At 38.9% G+C, this 12950-nt stretch overlaps 2 protein-coding genes across 2 annotated transcripts; one reads left to right on the top strand and one right to left on the bottom strand.

The window, feature by feature from the left end:
- Positions 1-316: 316 nt before the first annotated feature.
- Positions 317-1101, top strand: LOC137963921 (kiwellin-1-like). The gene has a single exon (XM_068811154.1). It carries the CDS (start codon positions 350-352, stop codon positions 917-919), a length of 570 nt encoding a protein of 189 aa, XP_068667255.1. The 5' UTR covers positions 317-349; the 3' UTR covers positions 920-1101.
- An 8984-nt stretch (positions 1102-10085) lies between these two features.
- On the bottom strand, positions 10086-11198 carry LOC137963455 (probable purine permease 4). The gene has a single exon (XM_068810574.1). It carries the CDS (start codon positions 11196-11198, stop codon positions 10086-10088), a length of 1113 nt encoding a protein of 370 aa, XP_068666675.1.
- Positions 11199-12950: the final 1752 nt, after the last annotated feature.

Genomic DNA, 12950 nt, shown 5'->3' with positions numbered 1-12950 from the left:
TCATTCCCGTTTTAAGCATCAATTATTCACATCCGATGAAACGAGCACATGCAAATTTTGTGGGCCATGACTACCACTTCAAACTAGGCACTGCTCTTTTACAGATATCGGTCATGTCTGACACCAAGCAAAGGGAGTGTCCAATATTGATTCCTCTTCTCTTTGTTAGCTTTTGAAGTGAGAAAAATAGATGAAAATGGTAAAAGGTGCAGAAAGGTCATGCATGAATCATGCCAGTTATCAGTATTTGGATAACATTGAGATTGGTAGTTAGTTCTTGAGAGAATTTGCCTTATATATAGCCACTCGACCAGTTTCAGAATTCAGAATTTTCAGAATATAAAGAATTATGAAGAAGGTCGTTTGTTCTAGAGCCACCCTTCTTTACTTCTTCCTCATCTTCGCGCTGGCATGTCTTCAAGCTGAGGCTCAAAGATGCCAGCCTAGTGGGAGATTGAGGGGAAAGAAACCTCCTCGAGGAAAGTGCAACACAGAGAACGATTCAGAGTGCTGCGTCCAGGGCAAATCCTACGTCACGTACAAGTGCTCCCCGCCGGTGTCTGCCCGCACAAAAGCCATCTTGACCTTGAACAGTTTCCGAAAGGGAGGAGACGGCGGTTGCCCGTCCTACTGCGACAACAGATACCACTCTGATAACACGCCCGTGGTGGCACTCTCGACTGGGTGGTTTAAGAACAAGAGGAGGTGCCTGCACAACATCACCATTACGGCGAATGGTCACAAGGTGAAGGCTATGGTGGTCGACGAGTGCGATTCGACCATGGGATGCGATGAAGAGCATGACTACCAGCCTCCTTGCCCCAACAACCATGTTGACGCTTCTGAGGCTGTCTGGAAGGCCTTGAAGGTGCCGAAGAGTAAATGGGGATGGATGGACGTTGTCTGGTCCGATGCTTGATTTGTCAGGCAAACAGATTCTAAGCTTGTTTTACGTCAATTCTGGAGAGGTTTCCCCTTGTTGCTGTTGTTTTTTTTTTTTTTTTCATTTACTGCCGTTTTCTGAACGTCGCTTTATCTAGAAAGCTACATCACTATCATATATATAATCAATAAAAGGCTTTTGCAGCTTTTAAGTGAAAAGGCAGCCCCTGATTACACAGATGATTAACTCATCTTAGCATATCTTTTCTAATAAAACTACGGAAAAAGAATTAAATCATTAAGAGAAAATCCCCATGGAGAAATTCCATTCTTCTTGAAAATGAAGGATTCAATCACATGAAGAAAGTGTTAGAGCGAACTGTGTGATTAAGACGGATCACCCCTTCTTCTAATTTATATTACCATTTTGTTATTTAGAAACAACAGTTGTTTAATTTTTAGAGTGCTACTAACTTACTAGTTGAAACTCCCAGTTTGTTTATTCCCAAAGAAGAAACTGTTTAACTCGTTCGGCTTCATTCCCATTTGATTCAGGGCTGCGATGCTTCGGTGTTACTTGATGCACTAATGCCAACTCTAACAGAGTATTCGAAGTTATTGAAGATGCCAATTCCAAAAAAAATTATGTATGCCAAGATCAAGGTTCTTCAAATGTGTCGCAAGTTCACAGGCAGCCTTGATGTCCTCATTGATAGGTTCAATAGAAAGGGTCTCAGTGGCAGGGACATGTAGGGGTGGCTTCGCACCGAGCCGAACTCAAGCAGGCAGCCTTGATATCCTCATTGATAGGTTCGATAGAAAGGGTCTTAGTGGCAGGGACATGTAGGGGTGGCTTCGAACCTAGCCGGCTCGCGAGCGGCTTGAGTTCGGCTCGGTGCTGGCTCGATTTGATTCGGTATCTCTCGAGTTCAAGCAGAGCTTGAGATCCAAAATCGGTTCGTTTAAATTAACGAGTCGAGCTCAACCAAAGCCAGATTCTATTTGACGGCTCGCAAGCCGGCTCATTAATTTAACGAACGGCAGATTCTGTGGGATTTGGGAAATTTTTGGCAGTCTGTCGTTTCCCATGCTGCTCTCTCTCCCGATTTTTTTTTTTTGGTCTCTCTCACGCACTCTCGCTCTCTTGGTCTCCTCCTTCCATTCTCTCTTCTTCCTCTGAAATTACTTATTCGTGTTGTAATCTTGTTTGTTTTACCTAATTTTGGGTTTAAGTATTATGTTTTAATCTAGTATGCTATTATAAGTTACTCATTTTCTTGTTTTTTATATTTTTCTCATTTTGGAACACTAACACTAGAAATTGTTTTCCAGTGTACGTGAACTCATCCACACTAATACCAAGTTTGAAATTGAATTTCATGTAGATGAATGAAATGAATTTGAAGCAGGAGAATAAGATGAACTTCAAATTTTAAGTTTGTTGATTAACCCACCCCCTTATAATTCTCATATCTACAGTAGCTTCAAAGTCTACATTTAGTAATAGACTCATATCGTTCTTCCTTGGCACCAAATACAGTTCAAGCTTTGATTTGTGGTAGTGATTGGGTTCGGGCTCTTCACGATGTAAAGAAAAATCAAAAGGTGAATTTCTTTGATTAATTATTTATTATGATATTTTTTAGAATTTTTTTTGTTTTATTTATTAAAATTTTGTTTTATGATTACAGCCTGAGAAGAAGAGTGTAGAGATAATGCTACCAGCTACATGATTTTTCATGTTTTTCTCATCATGGTAATTTTAATATTTTTAACGACATTAAGTAACTAGTAGTGAAAGAGTATTTTTTTTATCTGACAATAACTAATTTTATTTTTTTTGTTTTTGTCATAGGTGGAGATTTTGGTCATGCAGGGACGTATATTATTTTCTAGCATGTAGAGAAACAACTATAGTTTGTAAATTTATAATGGATTTATAGGTTTTACTTGGGTGATATTAAATTGATAGTGATATTTCATTTAATTTTGTTGTGTTTGAATATTGTATGGAGTTTATTCATAATGTTCTGCAGTGTATGGAGTGTTTAGACTATTTTATGGAGTGTTTATGGAATGTATAGACAATTTTATGGAGTGTTTATGCAGGTATTATGTATATAGGTTATGCCCAATTTTAAGTAGAGGTCATTCCGAATTTTATACAGGTATTATATACATAGATTATGCTCAATTTTAAGTAGAGGTCATGCCCAATCTTATACATGTATTATATATATAGGTTATGCCCAATTTTATGTAGAGGTCATGCCTAATTTTATGTAAAATGTATACATGATTTTATATACAATTTATTTGATATATGTTTTTAGAAAAGTTTTAAATGCATGTTGAAGCTCGAGCTCGGTTAAAAATTTTGGGCTCGATAACAATTTTAGGCTCGAGACGAGGTTTGGCTCGAAGCTTAGCTCAAACATAGGCAGGTTCGGGCTCGACTCGGCTCGATGCCACCCCTAGGGACATGGTTGCCCTCTCAGGCATGTCTACGATCTCTCCCCCTCTCCCTCTCCCTCTTTCTTTGTGCACATACCATTGGCTCATTTGTATGTCCACACCCACCCTCCTCTAACAATGATTGACGTCTACCAAAGATTGTGATGATGATGATACTCAATCATTTTTAAATGAATTGTTATTCATCAAATAGTAACCATCCATTTGATAAGGTGCACCATATTAACCATAATACATAAGCATTGATATATATGTGTTGTCCTCCATTTGCAACTATCGATGTACAAAAAGATTTAGTTTGTGAAGCAGTGTGAATGTATGTACAACAACAACAAAATTAAATGATTTTAGGTGACATGAGGTCCAATCTCTAAAGATATTTGATTTGAGCCTTGCTTAATGTAATAAATGCATTGGAACTCCCTTAGTTGACTAGTTTTAATTTTGTAGATATTCTCCACTTGATGTTTGACGGAGAGGTTTAATCCAATTTTGTAACAAAGTTGCATGGACAATAGCAAGGTAGAGGCAAAAATGATTGCTTGTTGCCAACTTTCCCATAACAATCTGGCAGCAGTTTAGACTAATTTGAGATTTAAGGTGTCAGAGTATAATAAAGTTTATTTTTTCTCGAGTTTTGACACATTGAACCTAATACAATTTTCCTATTTATAGTGTGGTGGAAGTGGTTCAACCACACCGACTTTTTCTTTCCCTCTCTTCACCCTTCCCCCTTAACTAGGTAGCATGTAAGAGAGAAGAATACTTGGTATGATACCTCATCTTAACCATTTGAAATGGTATCGCTTTTTCCCTTTAAGTGAAGCTTTCCAATGACTCCATGTGTCATTCATGCCACCTCCTTTGCTTATGTGATGCTTAGGTGGCAGTTTTGTTACTATCCACTTCATCTTATTCATCAATTATGCTTTGATCTTAATAGTTCATGCAAATCTTGATCTAAGCTTTGATTTTGACGGTTGACTGACTATTTGCTAAACCTCCCTGGTTTGATTGTTTAGAGATTTGACTATGGCTGTTTGACTAACTAGAGATCAAGTTCTTTCAATCTTGATTATATGGACCATTGATAGGGAATCTAATTTTGATAATTTAATTTTTATGCCAACAAAAGCCCCCCTTCCAGACATTGTTATTCTATATACGAACATGGCTAGAAACTTGATCATTGATCAATGTTGATGATTTGGACCGTTGATTTTGATAATTAAATTTTCATGCCTACCAATGCCCCTCTTAAAGATTCCCTCCCCCCCCCCATCCCCAGGCCTACAAATGCATGGTAAAAATGCCCTAAATTAACGTGGGTCAATTTGACTCTTGATTTTGGAAAGACCTTGCTATGGAATGATCTCCTAACATTTTCTTGCACTGATGTCTTTACTCAGTTTTATTTGTACCTCATAGTCTCATCAAAGGAAGTAAGATAATCAAGTCCTTGGTGGAAAGTAATCAATATGAACCCAAACAAGCGGATCCACATGATTTGATGGTTCTAATTTGGTGAAAGCACAAAAATGGGGGTTGTGGGAGTCATTCACTTGCCTTTGCAATTCGTATTTCCTACTTAAAAGATGAACCACTGAATGCTATTATCTGGTTCAATTTTGAAGCATAATGCAAGTGGGCTTGTGATTCTTCAAAAGTCTCTGAAGGTGAAAATATTCCCAGAGAGTCTTTCACTTCTCAAGTTATAAGCTTTGATTTCTTATAGGTTATGAAACTTGGGTAATTAACTGACATGGAGAGTTTCTAGCAACGTGAACTCATCACTCCCTATCTCAAGCAAGTTTGAATTATCTCTGCCTTTGTGTATTTGTTTTTTAGCCTACTTTAGCCTACTTCCCCTTCTATATGGTCGTGCAATTAGTTCCATCATTCGGTGACTCGCAAGTATTAATGTGGGTGGCCTCTTTACTTTAGTATTGGTATGATTATTCACTTTAGTTCAGCTTCAAGGTATTGTTCAATTATTTTTCCAAGTCCGTGTGGTAGGAAGATCCTGATCCCCAAATCTTTGGGTTCCCAACTAGAACCTTTAGGAAAGTATTGACGGTTGAGTTGGAAGTCGGCCTTTTTGTGACAAGTTCTGCAAGCTTTGGGGGAAGTGGCCACATAACTTTGTACCATTGATATGTCTATTTACCTGTATCAGTCTGAAATGACACAGATTCAATCGTAAACTGACCTTTGGTGACCTTGATTGTGGCAAACAAATCTTTTGACTCCCCCTTCACATTTAGTACAACCATGCAACTCATTCCTTCCTTTGGTGCCTTGCTTTGCAAGTATTGAGGCACATTGGTCTTAGGACTTTTATACTAGTGTGACAATTTACCTTGGTTCAACTTAACAATGCTACTAAGGGAGGTGAAATGAAGTTCACGCGCATTATTCTGTTCATTCGATTAGGCCATTAGTGGTGAATGAGCACCAATATCATTTGAATCATGCAGGTAATCTTCTCAGGCAAAAATCGTGGACTCGTGTTTCAACCCAATTTTCTAAATCATTCACTTGAAGCGTCACGCGGGACGCGTCGTTCCCTCCCCCGAAGAAAAGTTTTTCCTCATTTGCTCTTTGTTCTCCCTCTCTCTCGGCTTTCCTCTCTAGATGATTTTTTTCACCTAATCTCTTCTTCCTCTCGTCTTCGCTCTCTTATCCCTCTCGGCCTCCCTCTCCTCTCGTTCTCCCTTCTCCCTGTCGCTATTCCCTTTTTTGCCAAAATACCTCCCTCTTTTCTCCTTATCCTTTCCCCCATTTTGATTCGGCTTTGATGAAGTTAGCATCTCATGCAGGGCTTGCTGGGGAATGCTGCTAGGGATAACAAGAAGACGAGAATCGTGTTGAGATACATACAACTCGCTGTGAGGAACAGTGAGGAGTTGAGCAAATTGGTTTCTAGAAGAAAGTTGGTACAAGTTATGGAAAAGGCGCTTTTGTTGCTGTCGACGATAATTGATTTGGTTTCTTCTTTTTCCTTTTTAAAATTCCTTCCAAGTCTTCTATCTTTTCTCTAAATTTCTCGTTTGGGCAAATAGATCTTAGTTCTAGCTCTTACAAATCTATAATGGAAGATCAAGCTATGAATTAATACGAATCTTGTCGTGGAATCTACCTCTTTTGCTATTGTCACTTTATTTCTATCCCAGATGAGCCCTAAACTTGATGATTCACTATTATATTGTCCTTGGCAAATTATGTTAGTTGTCTAGCATCGATCATCCGATGCATGGGATAAAAACTCATCACATCCAAGCAATAGGAGTAAACAAATCAATCGGAATTGTTTTATTTGTTTTTTCAACCCTTTAAAACAAGTTCTTCGAAATAATTTCTATAGTCACCTCCCATGTGCAAAATAAATTTACATAGAACCATGTAACACAATAATCTCTTCGGTTGCAAAGTATGAAGCCTACTAGATAAATTTGTTCCTGATATGGGAGTAAGAAAATTTTCTTACATAATGAAAAATTTATCCTAGTTTATTAATAAAATAATATATATATATATATATATATATATATATATATATTTATATATTTATTTATTTATTTATTATATTCATTCATTTTATTACTATATTAAATTATAAATATAAGACTGGTAATTAAAATATTGTTAAAAAGAGCATTTCATAAATTATTTTGGTTTAGTTATCTCATTTTAAATAATTAAGTAAACTAATCATTTTTTTATTTTTTAAAAATATATTATTAATTAATAGTACGTAAAAATCCAACTTATTTTATTAATAAAATATTTTTTTATTTATTCAGATCAATTAATTAATTAATTAATTTATTATATTCTCTTCTGTAATTTTTTATTTTTTTTATAATTTATTTTAGTCACACATAACTTTTGTATTAATTTATTATAAATTGTAATCATTAATTTATATAATATAGTATTTTATTATTTAGTATATTAATATATTTTAATACTACACATTGAATCACTTATAAGTGTTGTAACCATCTTTATTTTGGTTAATTATCTGTTTAGGTATATGTTCTATTAAAGTATATTATAAAAAAATTACTCATTTTCTTATTTACATCATATTTTTCCTTTTTGGGCACTAACATTGAATCTGTTTTCCAATACACTTGAACTCGTCTACACTAACACCCAAGGATGAGTTGAAATTGAATCAATTCATTGCCTTGAATTTGAAGTCTAACTTTATTTCAAGTTCATTGTTAACTAACCCCCCTCAATAATTTTCCCAACTTGGTTTATGAGGAACAATTTAACTTTAGAGAGTTCAAAAACCCTTATCTTAGTTATTGAACATTCCAGAGAAAGACGAGTATGTTGTCCAAATGGTGAATCAATTGTTGGTAAACAAGTCTTGAGCTATATGAAGGAGTTAACTCCATACCACCTGAGTGTATAGTTAATGCAAAAGAGAAGAAAATTTTCCTTAAAGCGGATCACATTTGTTGAAGATCCTTCCTACCTCCATCAGCAAAGAACTCCCTTTTTATTATCCTCCCTTCATAGTCTCAATAACTTAGCACCTCCACGGACTCTTCGAAATTGTATCTCTGAGTGTGGACTTGCCTAGGGTTTTATCTAGCGGAATGTAAAGGCCAATCTTCCTATAGAGTTACTTTCGTCGTGATGACTGAGTCTCCTTTTCCATCTTATAGAACAAGAGCCCTTCCCGTGGTGATAGAAAGGTTTAACAGTAAGCATTAATGAAATTCATAAAACTGAATTACAAGGAAGCAAAGATGCATACCTCCCGCCATAATAATCAAATTCCAGAAACTTGTAAGAAACTGTGTAATCTATCCAAAGTCTCTCTGATGGAGAAGACAAATACTGTTTTGCTAGACCAGATCCATATATCATTAAACCCCTCTTTCCCATCAAAAGAGAGAGTGGTTGTAATTACCCATTAAGATAATAATGTGTCAAACCTGAAAGAGAGGGACATTAAGATGATAAAGTAGGACCAACTGTTAAGTTTTCACGAAATGTCTCTACAAGTAAGGCCTTGTCAGATCAGAAACTACTTTTATGAATTTTCAAAACATGGGACTTTAATCAGCCGATAAGATGGGCTACAAAAGCGCCTTTAGTAGAGTCTAAACGCTTGTTATATCATATATGAGACGTTTATAGGCAGGGACGGTAGAAAGAGTTAGAGCTAGGGACGGAAGTCTATCCGCAGGGTGGGAGTGAGATAAGGAATTAGCGATGGATTATTAGATAGCAAGATCTTATATCTGCGAAAAGGATAAGAAAGCTGATTGACAAGTGAGGAAGATGCTATTCGGTTTTAAGTTGGGTTGTACTCGCAACTTTTAATCGTGTTTCTGGAGATCTGTCATTTGTGAAAGAAGGGCAACTCCAATGGCTTTAAAGTGATCTTCGTCTTCGTTCGGTGGTTCGTAATAAAAGAAAGAAAGATGAGCTTAAACTAGAATCCTCAAGGGCCTAGGCTGGTATGGGTTTGCATTTACATGACTCACTGAAAAGTTGATTTAATGGAAAATAGAGAGATTCCTGTCAGTGTTTTTTTTTAAAGACAAAAGAAGAAAACAGAGGTCAGATAGATTCCAAAGGCATGTAGGTCTCTTTTCCGAAACTACAGAAAAGTGTTTGGAAGGCAATCCATTGAAAGGCTGATTGTCACATTTAAGAGCAGAAAAGCATGGACAAAACTAACGGAAAAATAATTAGTCCTTTAATTATCAGTAAAGCAAGTGGGATGGTGGAGAGTTGCATAGATGGTTCCACTGGGAGAGGAGAGAAGCCCAGAAAAATTTAACGCGAGGAGAAGCAGTTATCCATCTCAACAACGACAAAAGACGCTTAGCACACCAAGAATCTTCTTCCCATTTCAGCAGAATCGGGTCCCGGGGAGAGCTACCCCCACTCGATAAATAGTGATCCTGATGTTGTGGCGTCTCAATCAAATCCGCCCTTTTTCCCTTGTCTTTTGAGAGCAAAACAAAGTGAGGGAGAGTGGCCACATCTGATGAATCTGGACGTGGCATCTCCAGTACAGCTTTGAGATAAGAATTACAGCGGCAGCACCTGATAACTCCTTACCTTTCCAGAAAGAGAGCTTTTCACTGAGATTTCATCGCGTGATTCTCTGCGGATATGTTTTTCATCAAAAGGTGCTACAGAGGTAATACAAGGCCAGGAGTTGGTCGTCACCGAGTTAATCTCCTAGCCCAAGTACTTTGAGCGATGCCCAAGTCTCTACTTTTAACTTCCCAACCGTTACAGTTTTATTTCGATGGAGACAGCGTGTGACAGATGTTTGTAGAAATTCGTGAGTCCACTGGGAGCTTAATTTACCCATCACCAGATGGATAACTCTTTAAGCTTCTCCTCGAATTACCTCGCTTGATAGAACATAACCATAACATTTGATGCGAGTATTATCAACTATTTAACTTTTTTCCCACCATGCACAAAGTCGTATAACAGAGCCAGTGCAGCAACACAGAACAGTGATCTCTAGTCACAAAGACGACATCAACAGACGACACCATGACTACATAAACAAAAGAGAAAAGAAAACTATGAATTGACCATTGAAGGAGCATAGATTTCCTATTTCGTTAACATCGATGATCGAACACCAAAAGAAATCGTTCCCATTTTAGTTTCAAATAACTTAAAAAACTCCTCCAGACCCCTGCGGTTTTGAGTAGCTAGAAGAAGCAGAAACAACCTTAAACGTTACTATTAGAAGCGTTATGATTCTCAGGCATCTCCGTCCTCATCTCCTCTTTAATCTGGTTTTGACCTAGGCTTTTCTGCCTTATATACTCGCCGTACAAATAAGAGGCAAAGCCCCAAAGGCACAAAACAGTGGAAACAGCTTTTTGGCCTCCGAAGTCATCCCCAAAAGCTATGATGCCCCCCAACACGTTCATGGGCAGTAACGCCGTCATGCAAATCCCAGTCGTCAAGGACGTCGTCAAGTAAACCACCCCCGCCGTCCCCATAAAACACATCTGCCAGGTTACCACCGTAAATCCCACCGTTAGCCAGTACTTCCACTCTCCCAGATCGAATGACACTTTGCTGTCTCTCCTCATCTTCCCCCACCCACCATCGCAAACCATTCCAACCGTAGCAAACATGGTTGCAACAGTCTGAATCACCACTTGCATTTCCAGTACGGTTTGAAATCGTAAAACCTTTTTGTACACCATTTCCATTATAGGCAGATACAGAGCGAATAAGCCAGCGGCTCCGAGGATGGATGCAAAGCCCAGGAAAAACTGGGCTTTTGTCACGCCTTCAGGTCTGTCGTGGCTCGAGCCGAGGGCTAATAGAATGGAGCTCAAGGTGAGGAGCATAACGCAGTTGATGTTGGTGAAGTAGAGTTTTTGTTTCACGAGAAGGACGGATAGAAGGAGATTGAAAGCCAGTTGGGAAGAGAGGAGGAGGGATGAGGTGGAGACGGGAAGGTAAGAGATTCCCCATGAAATGAGAAAGTTGTTCACGCCTGTTAGCAGGCCTACTCCCACCGATATTAAAAAGAGTCTTCTGGTAAACATGGAAAAAGGTTTGGGATCGCGTGTGAGGTAGACTGGGAGGAGAAGGAGAGGGAAGCCCGCAGATTGTACCCACGTCGATAGCCATCTGCTTGAACCTCCATGGATGAAGTAAAACCTGGACAGTAAACTGGAGGAGATGGAGCCAACAATCATGGCAAAATAATTGACCAGTACGAGGATCCAAAACCCCATATTGATATTCTCGAACAGGGTCGATTTCTCAGTAACCGGACTGAATCCTTTCCTCCCCGGAAGGTGGTCTTGAGACTGAACCTCCATTAACGTTCAACGGAAACAGTGAGAGATCAGGCCAAGAGAAAAGAGCGCTACCTGTTTTTCAGCGTCTCATCTCTTGTTTTCTGTTGCCTTTTGTGCTACCTTAGCCCCGGTGGGAAAGCAGGTTTATTCGTGGAGGATTTAACTAGTGTTAGCTTTGCTCAGGAACGTGACCGTTGATAAAAAGTTCCCGGCTCTAATCATCATTATCTCGCTGAAAAAGTTTAATTTCTCGGCCTCTTCTTCAAACCAAGGAGCACATTTATTAATGTAAACAGGTAATTGGTCCTTAAAAAGGGGTCCACCGAGTTAAATCCTAACCATCCGATTTAGCGGTCACGAATTGGATATAAGCATAAGGTAGTAGAACCATTACAGAGCTTCTAATGCACGTCGCACTCAGAAGCTTCTCATATCATTAAAAAGTTGTGTCTTCAGATAAAGCACGCGCTGAGATGCGCCTTACATATATGTATATCATTTATATTCCACCACTCAATCCGAGGGCGAGGGCATTCCTAGATCGAATTTATTGACGATTCCTTATAGCAGAGACTCTAAATGATGTACAGAACATATCGCCTCATCATCTATAATGTTCCTCGAGTAATGACCAGAAGCAGAGGTCACGTACGGGTTCCTTTCTCTGTCCATTTCCATCTTCAACCACACGACTCCGGAACTGATCGAAGTTGGTCGGAATTCGGAACCCAGATTCGTTAGTTAAGCCACAGAATTTAAGTCAGAGACCGTAACGAGGTGCTGCACATCTTTCTTCTCACCTTCTCATCTCCGCCGGATCACTGGCAAAGCTCGAAACGATGGTAAACAAGCGGGGACCCACATGGGCATGCAGAGAGAGAACAGAAAAGCTGAATGATTCCTTTAGATGTCGAGAGCTGTGAAACACGAGAAGAGTGGAAGGGGGAAAAAGGAGCGCGTCGGGTGTGCTGGAAGTACGCCTGGTGATTTGAATTGAGTGCTGCACTGATGCTGCTGCTGCTGCGAATTCGAAGGTTTGGTGAGAGAGAGAGAGAGAAGAAGAAGAAGAAGAAGAAATAAAACGGGCGAAAGTTGGCAGAGAAGAGAGGTATCGCGGATCTTTCTCCTATCTTGTTTGCACATAGTTGTCTCTCGCTAATCCACTTACACCATCGGTTCCACTCCCGTATGTCCTAATATTCTCCTTTTGGTCTGGGCACGATTGCTCTTCGAATCCATTTCATGTCGAAGAAACAATTCAATTTCTTCACGAATTACTTTCTAATCCCCTTAACCCACGGCTCAAGAAACATCCAATCTTTATAAGTCGGACTGTTAATTCATCTCTCCGATCAGCGCACGAGTAAGAGAATTCAAAGGACAAAGGCGGGTTGACCACACATTAAGCATCTCTGATTCTATAGATTGATTTCAGTGACTGAAAAGATGGACGTTCCAGAAGACGAAAACTAAAATGAATACATATTTTCTCATATTTGACATCTCAGAAACTTGAATGAAAGCAAGCTTCTGCACTTAAATTGAATAATTCTACGTTACGGTTAGGGGTTTCTGATAACACAATATGATATCAGTCACAGAGGAGGCAGTGCCCCAAAAAGATCGACTCTCATGGAAGATAAGGGTGTTCAGCAACCTTGAAGACTACGATATTAAATGTTCCGCCATAAAGGGAGATGGCATTCGCCATTCCCCGTGACGTCATTAATGGCGGATCTCTAGAGTTGGTATGGCCAGTGAATAGGTGGTGAA

This window comes from Aristolochia californica, unplaced genomic scaffold (genome assembly GCF_029961685.1).
Source record: "Aristolochia californica isolate CCGP_79_NKW_82.1479 unplaced genomic scaffold, dmAriCali1.0.hap1 SCAF_4, whole genome shotgun sequence".
Taxonomy (NCBI): Eukaryota; Viridiplantae; Streptophyta; class Magnoliopsida; order Piperales; family Aristolochiaceae; genus Aristolochia; species Aristolochia californica.
Note: the sequence above shows the minus strand (reverse complement) of the source record. Positions and strands in the feature narration are given on the sequence as shown.